At 48.8% G+C, this 14,343-nt stretch overlaps 1 protein-coding gene across 1 annotated transcript in view; it reads left to right on the forward strand.

The window, feature by feature from the left end:
• VPS13B (vacuolar protein sorting 13 homolog B) overlaps positions 1-14,124 on the forward strand; it is a 770,486-nt gene extending 756,362 nt beyond the window's left edge. The window contains exons 59-62 of the mRNA XM_039218135.1: positions 5,618-5,794; positions 7,818-7,920; positions 8,452-8,701; positions 12,521-14,124. Coding sequence (XP_039074066.1) covers positions 5,618-5,794; positions 7,818-7,920; positions 8,452-8,701; positions 12,521-12,769 — 779 coding nt within the window. The 3' untranslated portion in view covers positions 12,770-14,124. The remainder of the gene's footprint in view (positions 1-5,617; positions 5,795-7,817; positions 7,921-8,451; positions 8,702-12,520) is intronic.
• Positions 14,125-14,343: the final 219 nt, after the last annotated feature.

Here is a 14,343-nt window from a genome sequence, read left to right on the forward strand (position 1 = left end):
CTTCAGTGAGGAGCCCACTTCTTCCCTTTATTTTGTTTCAAGAGTGTAGGCTCAGCCTGACTCAGAGCAATTACCGTTTGTTGAGCAGCCAGATGGTATAGTTAGAAGTGAAGACTGCCATGGATATTTCCAAGGACTACAAATGTTCAAAAAATAAGTTGCTTTGGAAAAATCTATAAAAAGGAAGCTTCAGAGCTGAAATTTTGCAGAGCAGGATTTTCAAGGGTATCTTTTGTTTATTTGTTTGCAAAGGAATTTAAAACCGTATTGCTTGGCAGCCGGCCTGCTGCACATCGGAAGGCGTGTGCATCTCAGGGAGATCAAAGTGCCCCAGAGCGGGGAGAGCAGAGGTCAGGCGAGAGGAGCTTGAAAGGATTTGTCCTCTCTCCAGTCTGCAGTTCTGGCCGCAGCTCGCGCAGCCAGCCGAGGCCCCGGGAGGAAGTAGTAAGATGTTACAAGCTCAGGTTAAGTTACTGGAAACTGTTTAAATCATAATATTCTGGGGCGTGGGGCACTGTCGTGTGATGACGCGTGGAAACTGCCTGTGACCTGGGATGGAACTTCTGGGTAGACGCGCAGCCCGGAGGCCAGGGTGGCTGCTCCCGGGAAGGCGTGTGGCGTGGGAGCGAGCCACATTCCTGAGGGGCCAGCGGACCCAGGCTGGGGTGTCCAGCTCCTTTATGTGACCTCAGGCAGGTTCTTCTCTTCTGTGAACCTGGGTGTCTCCTTTGTAAATTGGGGCTGGTAATAACGTGATTAGAGGTAACAATAGTGACCTGCGCCAGGGGAAGCATCCATGTTTGGTAAACAGCACCACGCGTGCTCGTTACTGGGTTCTGGTAGCAAAGAAACTGTAATAGTTACCTCATTTCAAAGAGCGTCCCCCCAAAGAGTGACATGCAAGCAATGGCAGGAGGGGTCTTGCTTTATAAAGCTTTAGCTCAAGGGATGAAGTTGCTGGAACCACAGGGAGTGACTGAGGCCATCTTGGAGTTGCCACTCTGTGAAATGGTGCCTGATGGCAGAAATCCGTTACGTGAGGAGCCACGATCCTCCCTCTGCGGTGTCCCACTTTTTTAATTCGGCGCCTGTTGTTAACCAGACTAGAAAGTCCTAAAACACTGATCTTTGCTGTCTCACGTCTTGTACGTCCGCATCCACGCGAGGGAATCCGTTAGTCTGTCTGTGAAACTTCAGTGGGCTCACAGTCTTTCTGCGTCTCTGATAATTTACAAAAGCCTCAGAGTTCTGTGGATGGCAGAAATCCCTCCTAGGCGTGCGCTGGCTGCACCTGCCGGCACGGCCTGACCCCGGGCCCCCAGGAGCCCCGCCTCCAGCTGCGCACCCTGAGCAGGCGGCCCGTCGCCATGCTCCTCCGACATTCTTAGTTCCCAGTGGGCACCTCTGAGTTGATTCAAACCAGCTTCCTTCCTTCCGGGAGTTCAAGAACTCTCTGTCCCACTTAATCACTGGGTCATCTCAAAACGTCCAGTCCTAGAACTACCTGATGTGTGGCAGGAAGACAAGAGGAGGAGTAGGACCAGTCAAGTCCCCTCACCTAGGAAATTACAGGTTTATCAGCATTTGATTTATCCCCAGAAATGGTGCTTAAAACTGCTAAGTGCAATGAAGTGTCTGACTGAAGTTAGAGCTATTATCATTTTGTTTGAAACCCATGCTTAGTGGAATCAAAATCTTAGTTCCTCAGTTTCTTCCTCTAGAAGAAACATTAACCAAGTCAGTAAAAATATATTGAAAGACCACTCGAGAGTTGACAAAGCATTATCACGTGTCACCCTGTTTGATGTGCAAGCCCTGGGCACGGATATGAAGTTAAGTGACTCGCCCAGGTCAGACCTCCAGCAGGACAAGAGCCTGGGCTTTTCCACATGTCACCCACCCGGGTAGGGGGGGGGGGGAAGCTCCAAGCCTGGAAACAATCAGGATGTGGGGAGACTGAACAATTGAAAGTTCCAGGGTAGGAAAAACACATTTTCCCCAAATGTTTATGAGTTTGGTGGGCCTCCTTGCCTCTGTTTGGCCCTCACGGCGACACTGTGGAGTGTTACGAGGTACTTGAAAAATCAAAGGGAGTCGTTAGCTGCCATGCCCAGCCGCCTCGTGCCGAGTCAGCAAGGAAGTGTCAGCTGGCCGAGGGATGCCGCCCAGGCGCTTGGATGAGCACCCCCAGTTTCGAGAAAGCAGTGGTTTTGGGGAAAACTCTGGTTAGCCTACGGAGCTGGTAATAAGGCTTCCCCACATTTGCCGGATCTGCTCCCCTAACAACCCCCTTTCCCCTGCACCCTGGAGTCTGCGCGGAGAGAGGATAGGAGTGAGCTCCGTGTCACACTCCTCCACGTTCCCTCCCAGCCAGGACTTCTCTCCCGTGAATACCAGAGGCAGGATGTCAGCGCTTGCTCCTCTGCTCCCCTTCTCTCGGGCTGCTGCCTGCCGGCCAGAGCACTGCTGCATCTCCCGGCAGCCGCACCCTCCATGTCCACGGCCACGCTCAGGCTGCCATTCGGAATCCCAACAAAATAGGCTTCTACCAGGTGAGCCAGGACGTTTGCCCTGGAGTGAGGAAGGACTCCGCATTTACCGGCAGTCGCTCTGATGCCACTACCGGCCATCAGCGGGCAGGTTGCAGTCAGCGGGGAATTTGGGAATAACAGAAGTGCTTCTGTTCTAGCCTCAAGCTGGAATCCCTAATACACTCTGTGTGGAGGGTCTGGTTTGTCTCTGAAGCGGTGCGCTGTGGCATCCTGCCTTAGGGCCTGTTATGATTTTAAAAAAGTGTCCAAAATGAAATTACAGCACCAAATGGCCACATAGGCAGGAACCTTCAGAGACGAGCCAGCAGGGTTTCTGCCTAAGGCTGGGGAGCTGGTCCTGGAAGAGGTGAGGGAGGGCCTGTTCAGTTGCCTTGCCTAACAAAGGAAGCCTTCCTCCTCCAGCGAAGGAAACAGCCCCCAGCCTCTGCCTTGCCCCCCACACGCAGGGTGCACGGAAACTCCCCTCCAAGGCGTGCTTCCTTCCGCACCTCCCTTCGTCACATCACAGCCGTCTCCATGTGGCCGCCCACCCCGTGGGCCCGATGCCAACAGACAAGTTTGGGGATCAGTTTCCACTACTAAGAGCAGAGTTCAAGTATATGGCAGTAAATAATTTACCAGTTGTGGGATTTAGCTGGATTATACTAACTAAGAGAGCCTTCTGAAGCCCTAAGAGAAGCTGCCTCTCTCGGGGCAGGGCCGCAGACACCACGAAATGGCTGCTGGTCTCTCACGGCCTCTCTGGTCTCCGGCTCGCACCTGGTGACCAGTGAGGTGTCGGTGTGTGTGACAGGCCAGCTTTCCCCCTCCAGGGTCTGGTGCTGGGTGAGGGCGTGTGATCTGACAGCTCCTTCTCTACCTCTGAGAATCTAACACCTTGTCATGAGGTTCAGATTTTCCACTCTCTGGGCTGCCCAAATAGCTGATCTATCAAAGTCACGGTTACTGAGCCCTCCCTGTGGCTGGTGGCTGGTGGCTGGAGAAAGTGGAAGATCAAAGGGGAGTTTCACTGGGATACCTGTTTGCACTTAGGCAGGTAGAAGTGAGAAGTTAGAGCTCTGTATGGGTACCCACGGCCATCAAGGCTCTAGGTTCCTTGTACAGTAGGCCTGGCACGTTAAAGGGAAGTGGAGGTTTCTCCATGAAGTAACCACCGGCCCCTCAACTCAATTTTAATAGTCTGAATGGAAATCTGCCCTTTAGAAGAGGCATTTCTTAGATAATTTAACCTGTTGGTGAGTTTGTATTTACCTCTGCTTTCCTACTGACTTAGGCATGGAGATGCTTCAAAGAAATCAGATAATGACGTTACAAAAGCTGTATTCTTTGAGTTGATGCTATTCCCTTTGAACTGTCTACTCCGAGATGATCTGAAGAGAAGACCCTGTGGTCTGGCATGCACCAATGCGGCCACCACCCCCCACTGACACTTCCCAGCTGCTCCGACTCCTGACCTCATGGATGGACAGCAGAACATCACAGCCCTCCCTCTAAACGCACAAGGCGAGCCCTGCAGCCTGAGTGCCAGGATGGGGTGTCCAAGGGCGCTGCCGCAGTGACCCCTTGGCCCTCCACAGCCAGGGCAGCTGGGCCCACATGGGAGCAGCTTCCTCTGCCTCCCCATTCAGTTGTTGAGAAGGTTTGGGAAGCTTTGCTCTAGGCTGAGAAACGGACCCGTCGCCCCAGGTCATTCTTAATCTGTCAATACATAAATTTAAATGGCTCTGTCCAAATTCAGAGGAATGGAATCTATGAAGAACATTCCCCTTACAATTGACCTGAAGGAACTGGCCTTTGTTTTACTGGATTTTGTTCAGGGGAATATTACTTGAAATTAGCAGGTCATTAACAGAGACCTGGAAATCTCCATTTACCCAGGAGACTTAGAGTTAGCGGCATTTGGAATAATGGGTTTTGACATGTACTGAAATTTCTACCAGGGGGACTGTGCATTCTCCATCCTCTTTCCATTAATCCTAGCAGGACTGAGTTGAAAACAAAATTCTGTCAAGAACTGTAATGAAATTTTTACCTCTTACTGAGCTAGAGAACTCTCCAGTCCATCACTGGGGGTGGGGGGAAAAGGTGAAACAAACAAACCTGGGACCGGTGAGACCTTTACTAGATCCTCAGGGGCCCCTCAAAGTAAGAGGACAAGGACAAAGGACCTTGAAGGAGGCTGAGGGGTTCGCCCTCCAGGATACCTGACCAGGCTGCCCTCTGGGTAGCTGCTCCGAAGTGAAGAGTAAGCGGCCAAACCTCAATTGAAGTAGGAAGGAAGGAAGGTTTTCTAAGACTGGCAGGACAGAGAGCCTCTTTTATAAACAGGATCAGTGAATAGCTCAGTGGTTTAGAGCTGGGCTGGGACTCTCGTCTCTCTAGATGCAAATCCTGGCTCGAGCATGGGACAACTGTGTGACCTTGGGGACAAACTCCTTAACCTCTCTGTGCTCAGCAGCCTTATCTAGGGGCTGAGGATAAAAACCATGTCTGACTCCTAGGATTGTGAGGATTAATGATCTCATACAAGTAACAGTCAGTGTAGTCCCCCAGCACACAGCAAGCACTCAAACCAGATCAACTATAGTAGAAATAATTGCTGTATGTTGACAATTACTCTTATCTATTCATTTATTAATATTATTAAAGAATTGCTCTTATCGTTATTAAAAGGGAGACCATGGAAAGGGGATGGTCTCTTCCAATTTTCTCACCCTCCCGGTCCAGTGAAAATTTATCAGGCTGAGCAGGCTTGCTCTCTCCCCTTTGTCATCCAGACAGAATAGTCTGACTTGTTTATCAAATTCTGAACTGGACTTCACAGATCCTACCTGTGATGGACCAAAAACCCAGTCTGGATTTTATGTTCTGGTGAAGATCATAAATGTCTAACTCCGTGCTCAGTGAACTTACAGAATTGATGACTTTAAGTGCACAGGAAAGAACTTTATAAGCAGGGTGCATCTTTATCTTCAATCCAAACAAAACCGTGTTCTGGATTGAGGTTTCTGCTCTCTCAGGACTGTCAGCCTCAGTCCTCACTGGAGGCTCTTGCCGTGTTTCAGGTGCAGTGGCCGGCATAGTCGATCAGCCCATGCAGAACTTCCAGAGAACGTCCGACGCTCAGGCTTCAGCCGGACACAAGGCCAAGGGTGTCATCTCGGGCGTGGGGAAAGGAATCATGGGAGTGTTCACAAAGCCCATCGGAGGAGCTGCGGAGCTCGTGTCCCAGACTGGCTACGGTAAGTCACGAAGCACCTGACAGGCCAGCTCAGACACTGCCGATTAATTCGCATTGTTGCCCCAGGGACTCCGAGTTAATCTAGGCCTTTACGTGGCAAAGCAGTGAGAATAAGATGGCTGCATCTACAAATAGTAAATAGCGGTCTTTCTCACCTCCTTACACTTACTTGTGCAAAGAGTAGAATCGTACTCCTGATCATAAATTATAATCGTTAAAGGCCCAGGAAATCAGCTTGTAATTTCATTCTGTCTATCTCACAGAATCTTTTTACAGTACATCTAATAAAGCAGACTTTCGTGAGAAGTAACCAGTTGAGAGCACTATGTAGAAAATACTGAAGCAGAGGACAGATGATTACTTTTCCTGGTGACCAGTTTGAAAGGCAAAGTGGGTTTTAAGGCAGGAAGAGTTATCTGTAGGCAGCGTGTATGTATTTGGAGAGAGAGGAGCGTGTGTATGCACACGTGTGTACGTGGGTTTGCACACACCCGCCCACAGAGCCCTGCTTCTGAGACTGTGGTGTGGCCCCTGGGCCGAGTCCCTGGAAACCCTTTCCCCAAGCAGACGGCTGCGGGGAGCTGGGGTTTGTGGCACCGCCTGCTCTGGGATGGTGGGGCACCGGGGCCGCTCGTACACCTGTGTGCACACAGGAGTGATGGGTGTGCGGCAGGAGGCACCTCCCCCCGTGTGATTTTCCGCATCTTGGCAAAGCAGACGAAAGCGCCTTGATGAACAGGTGACTGCGACTGTCACCTTTTTACCTACCCTCGGTGGCCTCATTCTGGTCCTGAAGCCGGCTGTCTGGCCACTCTCGCAGGCTGTAGGAGGGCTGGGCTGTCAGACACGCGAGGCCTCTGCCTCCGGCCCTGCCGTCTGGGGTACACTTCACCGCAGGCATCCTGCACCCGCACGTCCACGGAGCTGCTGAGGGGAGGAGAGCGGGAGACGAACGCCCACGCTCAGGCCGCCATCCGGAGGGGCTCCTTTAAGAGACCACACAGACCGAACATGTGTTCCTCTTGGCTTTTCCCCTCTCCCTCCTCCTTTCTGTCTCTCTGTCTCTCTGCCTCTCTCCTTCTGTGAATGACATTTTCACTCACAGGGAACGGGGCACAAAGAACTGCCACAGCCCTTTATCCGATGCTTACACATTCGTAAACGGCGTCCCTGGTGCCGCAGACCCCAGCCCAGCCTTCATAAACTCCTTTGTTCCGCGCCATGAGCCTCCCAGGGCGAGGACCTCTCCCTTAGGTCAGAGCATCTCAGAGCAGAGCTTCACGTGGCTTGTTGCTTTCCATCATTCTTGTAAAACTTTTATTACCGCACTGAAGGTTTTACAAACCACTAACTCTCAGTCTAATGACTATGCCTCGTTTATAAACATTTACAAGCCCTCGGGAGGCACACATGCTGTACCATCTTTGGTTCTGGAGTCTCTTTGGAGGCCTGCGTGGTGCTGCCGGGTGTCCTCGTTTGGTGCCGGCACCAGGAGAGCGTGTAATAAACCAGCGGCCCCACGAGTGCTCATAAATGTATATGGATCCGTGTTTAACAGCTGGATTAAGTCACCGAAATACTGTATCTAGGCAAACCATGTGCCTTTGTGTGCATCTCTGTGTGTTGTGTTTTTTATTGTTTGCCCAGCCCAGATACAGAAGTATTGTAACATTAAGCAAGGAAGTCAGCTAACAATCTTGACTGTTTCATCACATAAATTGTAACGCTGTGTGAGCTGTTGCTCAGGACCAATTAGTCCCAGGAGCGTTCCATTAATTGCCAGTCCAGTCTATGCTTGGACCGTCCTTCATTCACTTTTCAGTTCATAGCTAGTGTAAGATCACCAGAGTTCGGAGCACTGCAGTGTTTAACGATTATCTATATATATGACTGCTTTCAAAGATGTGACGTCATTTTGGATCTGTAGTGTTTTATGGATTGGCTGTAAGCAGATGACATCACTCCAGCGTGGAACTGGTTTCCAGAAAACAACTAGTAAAACTCCCTTACTTCTCTTACCACAGGTATTTTACACGGAGCTGGACTTTCTCAGCTTCCCAAACAGCGCTATCAGCCAAGTGATCTACATGCCGACCGGGCCCCAAACAGCCACGTCAAATATGTCTGGTAAAATGATCTAGACACTTGTTCAGCTGCACATGCATATTAACAGGGCCTGGCTTGCTGTCAAGCTAACAGGCTCTACTTCCAAGGGAGCCCAAGAGGAGAGGCCGCGTTCAGCATCTCAGGCAGCGTGAGGCCATCATAGTGCGAGGGAGAGGCTGCTGCCCCAGATGCGGGGCACCTCTGCCGCGCCCCCTCGGAGGGAGGCTGACAGAGGAGCCTAGGCCTGTGAGGGGACCGGGGTCTCTCTAGGAAACCAGCGTTCTAATCAGGGGTGACGTTTCTAATGGGAAGAAAAGGAGCTAGCCAGCCGAGGGAATCTTTGTCCCCAAGGAGAAGCTGGATTCGATTGACCAGAATCAGCTTGAGAATCAAAGGGACAATTACATTTGAACCAAAAGTTAATAATTGGCAGGGCCCTTTGCCCTTGGGGGGCTTTGTGTAAGGACGCCCCGGCTCCTGGTACAGTGTGTGCTGGTACAGGACCATCTTTCCCAAACTGGCTTCTAGCCTCACTATTCTCCTTTGAAACAGGAAAATGCTTCAGTCCCTGGGCAGACCAGAAGTCCACATGGCCCTGGATGTGGTTCTGGTGAGGGGCTCGGGCCAGGAGCATGAAGGGTGCCTGCTGCTGACCTCGGAAGTGCTCTTCGTGGTGAGTGTCAGTGAGGACACGCAGCAGCAGGCCTTCCCTGTCACGGAGATCGACTGCGCACAGGACAGCAAGCAAAACAACCTGCTCATCGTGCAGCTCAGGCAGCCACGAGTGGCCTGTGACGTGGAGGTACATGTCAGAAAACAGGGTGACTGCGTGGCTAACTGCCGGGGAAGCCAAGATGCAGGCTGACTGCGGGTAACTGGGCAGCTGAGCCTGCAGCCCGTGGAGCGGCTGCTGGAGACTAGGAGGGCGGCCAGAGGAAGCGGTGTGGGGGCACAAGGGGGCCCGTGCAGAAGGAAGTTGGGAAGACTCGGCCCAGGTGTGTATGTGAGCCTTCCAGAGGGGAACCCAGCAGTCGGCCAGGTGGACTCGAGGCCTGGGGCTATGCTGGTCATAGCTGGATGAGGCCTGTCTGTCATCAAGGGGCCAGTGCCGAAGTAGATAGGACAGCAGGGCTCCAGAACAGGTGTGTCCCACAAGGGCCAGGGCCGAGGCAGCATTTCCGTGCTGCTGCTCCACAAAGCAGGCCCAAGTCTGCCGAGCAGTCTGGAGGCACAGGAGAGGACCGCCACAGAAGTGAGGGATCAGGAAACAAGTTCATGAGCCAGGAAGGAGGCCTAACTCACTCCCCCATTCCCACTCCAAGACTGCAGGGGTCAAAATTTTGTGCATGAATCTCTTTCCTCCCGCTGCACTGTACTCTGTGTGGCTCTGTGTTCCCTCTCCCGCGGGGCACATCCCCATCCCAGAAGTACTGTGGGGTCCCTCCTGGGACGCTGCTTGGGCTCTTGGGGCAGCTCCCTGACCACAGCCGGGCCTGCTCCTGTACTGCATGCTGGCTCCTGACCACACAGAAGTTGACATGGGATACAGGCCCAGGCAGGGCCCACTGGGTGTCAGGGGTGAGCCCCGACAAGAGCGACGCCAGCTTCCTACAGTCCAGCGGTGAGCAGGTGCACCCAGTGGAAAACTGCTCTGTTCCTGCCTCCCTGCTGACTGCCTGATCCATGGGGTTCCAGTTGGCCTAAGAAGCTCACCCGTTTTTCCACACAGCACGGGGAGTGTAGGTCAGTGGCAAGCTGGGGCCTGCTGGTCCCAACCTGAGGACTGAGTGGCCCCAGGAAAGGACAGCAAACCTGCCTCCAGCAGATCCTCCCCAATTCTTTATTTTCTTCCTGGTGAGGGAGCCTGTGTCTCCCTCACATCAGTTTGGGTAAAATTATTTGAGAAGCGGGAAGGCAGCCAACCACAACAACTCCCGAGATTTCTCTAGCTTCTTGGATGCTAATCAGTCGGGCTTTAAGCTGGGGCTTGGCACTAGGCGTACATTGCTGCTTCGAGTTGATGACTTTCTGGGAATAAACAGAGGTCAGATGTCCAGGCTGACTTTAGATCTGCCAAAATCTTCTGATCCAATTGACAATAAAGCAGCAGTGATCTGGCTACAGGATTTGGCAAGGGATAGTATCATTATCTTCAAGTTGTTGGTCCCTAACGAGAAACTTCCAAGGCCCTAAGGAATATCTCTATCACTGTTCCTTAGCTGCTTGGGAAATATTTCGTATCTTAAACTGAGACTCGAGATTCAGCTTTTGCCGTTAAACTGTCTCTACTGTCTTCAACTGTGATCGTTCTCCCTCTGGCTTTTGTTTGAGGGGGTGCTGTGGGGATTAACATAGCTGGGAAGGAACAGACCTGCTTCTCTAGGGGTGAGTGAGATGATAGCTGGAGTCACCACTCCTAGAAGTTGCCAAGGTTAACTGAGACCATGGGGTCACCGAGTCAGAGGCAGAAGCACTGACGCTCTGGACGCCATGCTCAACGCCGGTCTTCCACCAGTACTCGGGAGGACAGGGGACTGGGATTCAGGAGGAAGAGGCGGGAAGAGATGACCGAGGGCAGGAGTACTGCAAGGCAGCTGTGCATGTACCCGGCAGCACCTAGCTGTGCTGGCACAGGACACAAACGGTGGAGGTCCAGTTTGCCTTCGGCCCCAAATTCTCTGAATCTGTCCCACTTTACGTCCCCCCTCAACTCCCAAGAAACAGGAAATAACTGCCCCTTCAGCCCGGTGTCCAAACCCTAACCCCCTTCCCCACTCACCCCAAAGGAGACCCCAACTTTAGAACAAAACGCCCATTTCTTTTCTGAGACCGTACACCCTTCCTTAGGAGTGCTGACCCAGTCTATGTGCAGATCGAGGTGGGGGAATCACTCAGTGGTGCTGCTTATCACGGGGACTTTTCTTCAACGTCGGTCAGGACTAGTCACGTACAAAGCTAATCCATAGATGTAAACTTGGGTTAAGAAGTCTACCTGCCGTCTTCCAGGGAAAACTAAGAACAGTACTTTAAGATCTTTATATAAAATGCTTTTTCTGATGGTTTTTTTGTTTTGTTTTTTTGCTTTAGATACTAGGAAACACAGCTCCTTTGAAATTTGGAAGGAATTAATTTGTAGATGACATCATTCAGTATATTGAAATGTGGCAGGATTCAGATTTTTTTAAAATCAGCATTTGCTTTTCTTGGTTAAATGCAGCCATTTTTAGGGTAATAATTGCTTAATATGCCTGGCACGTTATTGAAATCCCTTATGAGAGGCTCAAAATGAGTCAGAAGGTCAATTTATTCCTTGGCCAGGTTCCTCTCACAGCACGGGTTTTCCTGTGCTGCTGTTCAGGAGGAGCAATTAAGACTTTCTGTGTTTTCAAAGCTTTCCAGCTGAATTCTGACCCCATCAAATGATATCATCAGAGCTCTGGCTTTTGCCTGGTGGTACACAGCTTTCATCTGTCAGTGAAACTTTGTGGGCTTTTATTTACTTTCCCAAGCTTAAAAACATGCGATCCGAACTCTAACGGATGCCCTACTTACTTCTCTGGCAGCCCCTTACTCCTTACTGTCCACTGGCTTTGTACAGGTTTTAAGACACCCTTGGCTGCAGTTTCCGTGCCCTATGCAGAAACACAGAAATTCTTTACATTACTACTACTTTAAGAACTCAGAAGCCCTTGTTAATTCTTACCCAGAGTGGTCTTGCCAACATCTGGTAGGTACAGAACCACTGAAAGGTCAGTGGCTACCTGATTCCCACAGATCAGTGGTTTACACTGGAAATGTCCCAGGCCACATGATCTACACACTAGATAGCTCCAGCATCTCAGGGTGGGAAGAATTTATAGCTCCAACTGCCTTTGATGGGTGCTTTCTCAGAAAAATCTCACTTAAGAACTTAGGTAGTATATCTCCCTTCTCCTATTTGAGTTCCACTGAAGATGGGCCAGACTTTTATGAACCATAAATGTACTTTGCATCCTCCCTTTTTTTTTCCATAAAAATTTCCCCTTCCTCTGCCCAGTTTTTTTCCCCCCTCTGGCTTTAAATCCTGGTGTTTATAAAAACAGAAAATGTTACAGTTCAAAAGGTATTTTTTTAATGCTCTGGTTTCAAAGCCACTGGTTTGAAAGAGGTGCTCTTCTCCAGAATTTTTTCTGTTAAACTGAAGAGGTTTAAGAGACAAGCTAACAGAACTTTTACTTCAGGATGCGAGTTTAATGTTGATTTATGCAGAGGAAAGACACTCTCCTTTGTTCCTGAGCTGGTTCCTAAAGAGCAGTGACAGATGTTTAATAGTTAATGAGTAAAATGTTACCAAATCACCAACTTCAGACATGTGAGTTTCACACAACCCCAAACGCCTATTCAAAGGAGGGTGTCCTAACAGTCTCGTGCAGAGCTTCATCTGTACTGCTGGAAGCACGGTGTTATCACCGCCACAGCTCAGAGGAAAAATAAAAAGCACCGTTTTGAATAAAATGGCTTTATTAGAGGACCTAAAGGCATGATGTACAGATGTATCAAGGCAGAAACAGAAGGAATAATTTTGTCATGGGAGTCCCATTATGAGGATTTGGCAACTAAAGACTCTATTTTTGGATCCCAGGTGGATGGAGCCCGAGAGAGGCTGTCCGAACAGCAGTACAACAGACTGGTGGACTACATCACAAAGACATCCTGTCACCTGGCCCCCAGCTGCTCTTCCATGCCGACAGCATGCCCGGTGGTAGCTGTGGAACCTCTCCCCTCCACCGTGAAAACATACCACTATATGGTAGATCCACATTTTGCTCAAGTCTTCATTAGTAAATTTAACATGGTAAAAAACAAAGCCCTGAGGAAAGGGTTCCCTTAAGTACGCTCTGAGGTGTTGATCCCTGCTTGTACAATTTTTAAAAAAGAAACCTAACTAGCTCTAAGAGTATCTAAGATGAACACAAGGCCAATACTTTACTATATTTATAGGTAATTTTTCAGCCTCTTCTAAAATTAATTCAGATTCTTTTCCCTAAAACTAAGAAGATACTTTAAAGTGCAATTAAAACAACAACAACAACTTGTTCCTTTCCCATCTGGCGACAGTGATTAAAAGTCTCTGTTGTCATCATCACACATGTATTCCCTTTTACTCTCTAATAGTATTTGCTAAACTGTTTACTGTAATTAAGATCTGTTAACTCTGCTCTAACACAAAATGTGGTCAGGCCTTAGAATGGAGAGACTGGTTAAAACTTCATTCCCAATGGCATCTGTTTCTAGGCTAAAATATCCTCATCTGCAAAAGTTTGGAATCTTTAAGTGCTTAGGATTTTTATTGTTTAACTTGTTAAATTTATTACTTAAATGTGATGCTCTTCTTTAAGTAAAACCTTCCATGTATATTCCTACTTTAAAGCCTGCATGTCACTGAAATTTACAAGACAGTCTCATCACTGCCCAGGTCCACTGTGGAAGAAATCTCTCTCCAATTCGTCTTAGCAGGCAAGCTTAGAGTAAATCCAATGTCCATCAATGAAAACAGAGCACCCAGACTGCTCAGGTGAGCGCTCTAGTTCTGTAAATAAAACAACTAGGTATACCCTTTGACACTCTCTTCTGGAAAGGTTTTAGCAGGATAGTCATACTGCCCTGGGTTACTGGAGGGGAGTCAAGACCCCCAACGTTAGCCTTAACAATGAGCCAGTCCAAATCATTTATTCTGAATTGATTTGATCCAATACAAAAACATTCCCAATGACTGATCTTATTTCTGCATTTAAGGATGGGTTTTTATCAAGACCCTGGGTTACACATATCATGTTAGTAAAAATCTCACTCTGATTAAAACATTTTTACTGACTATATCTGAATTGGGTCTACAAACTGTTAGGTACAACTGTGAGATGCTAAGAAAATTCAATTTCAAATGCTCACTAATTTTTAATTAAATCTCACATCACTGGGCACAAGCACTCACTGTGTAGTTGTTTCTGGAAAGTCAGACTGTTAACGAACAATTCAGGCTAAATCTGAAAAACTGATTCTTCCATTAGTTTGTTGTGTCACACTCATTTAGGATAGTGACAGCTTTGTGAACTTTAACTATTTTTAAGAATGTAAATATGTATTAATTATTGTATCTTTTATGGTCATTTTGCATACTGCTTCTAAGAACTGTTATATAAATTGTTGAAAATAAAAGGAATCCTTGAGTTACTGACCACACACAAATGTGTATATGCTGTCACCAGGTTTTTTCCAATACAGGTTTTCACCAACTTCTGGGTTTAATATGGCCCACATTATTAGGACCCAAGAATTCCGCAGGAGTTAAAAAGGCTAAGAAGAAGTTGTTGTTATCCTGATAAAGTGCCAATCAGTAATAAAATTAGCTTAGGCTAAAATAAATTTTAAAATTGCAGTATTTGATCACAAAGAAACAATAATTAA

The sequence above is a fragment of the Hyaena hyaena genome, unplaced genomic scaffold (genome assembly GCF_003009895.1).
Source record: "Hyaena hyaena isolate Hyena2069 unplaced genomic scaffold, ASM300989v1 scaffold_737, whole genome shotgun sequence".
NCBI lineage: Eukaryota > Metazoa > Chordata > Mammalia > Carnivora > Hyaenidae > Hyaena > Hyaena hyaena.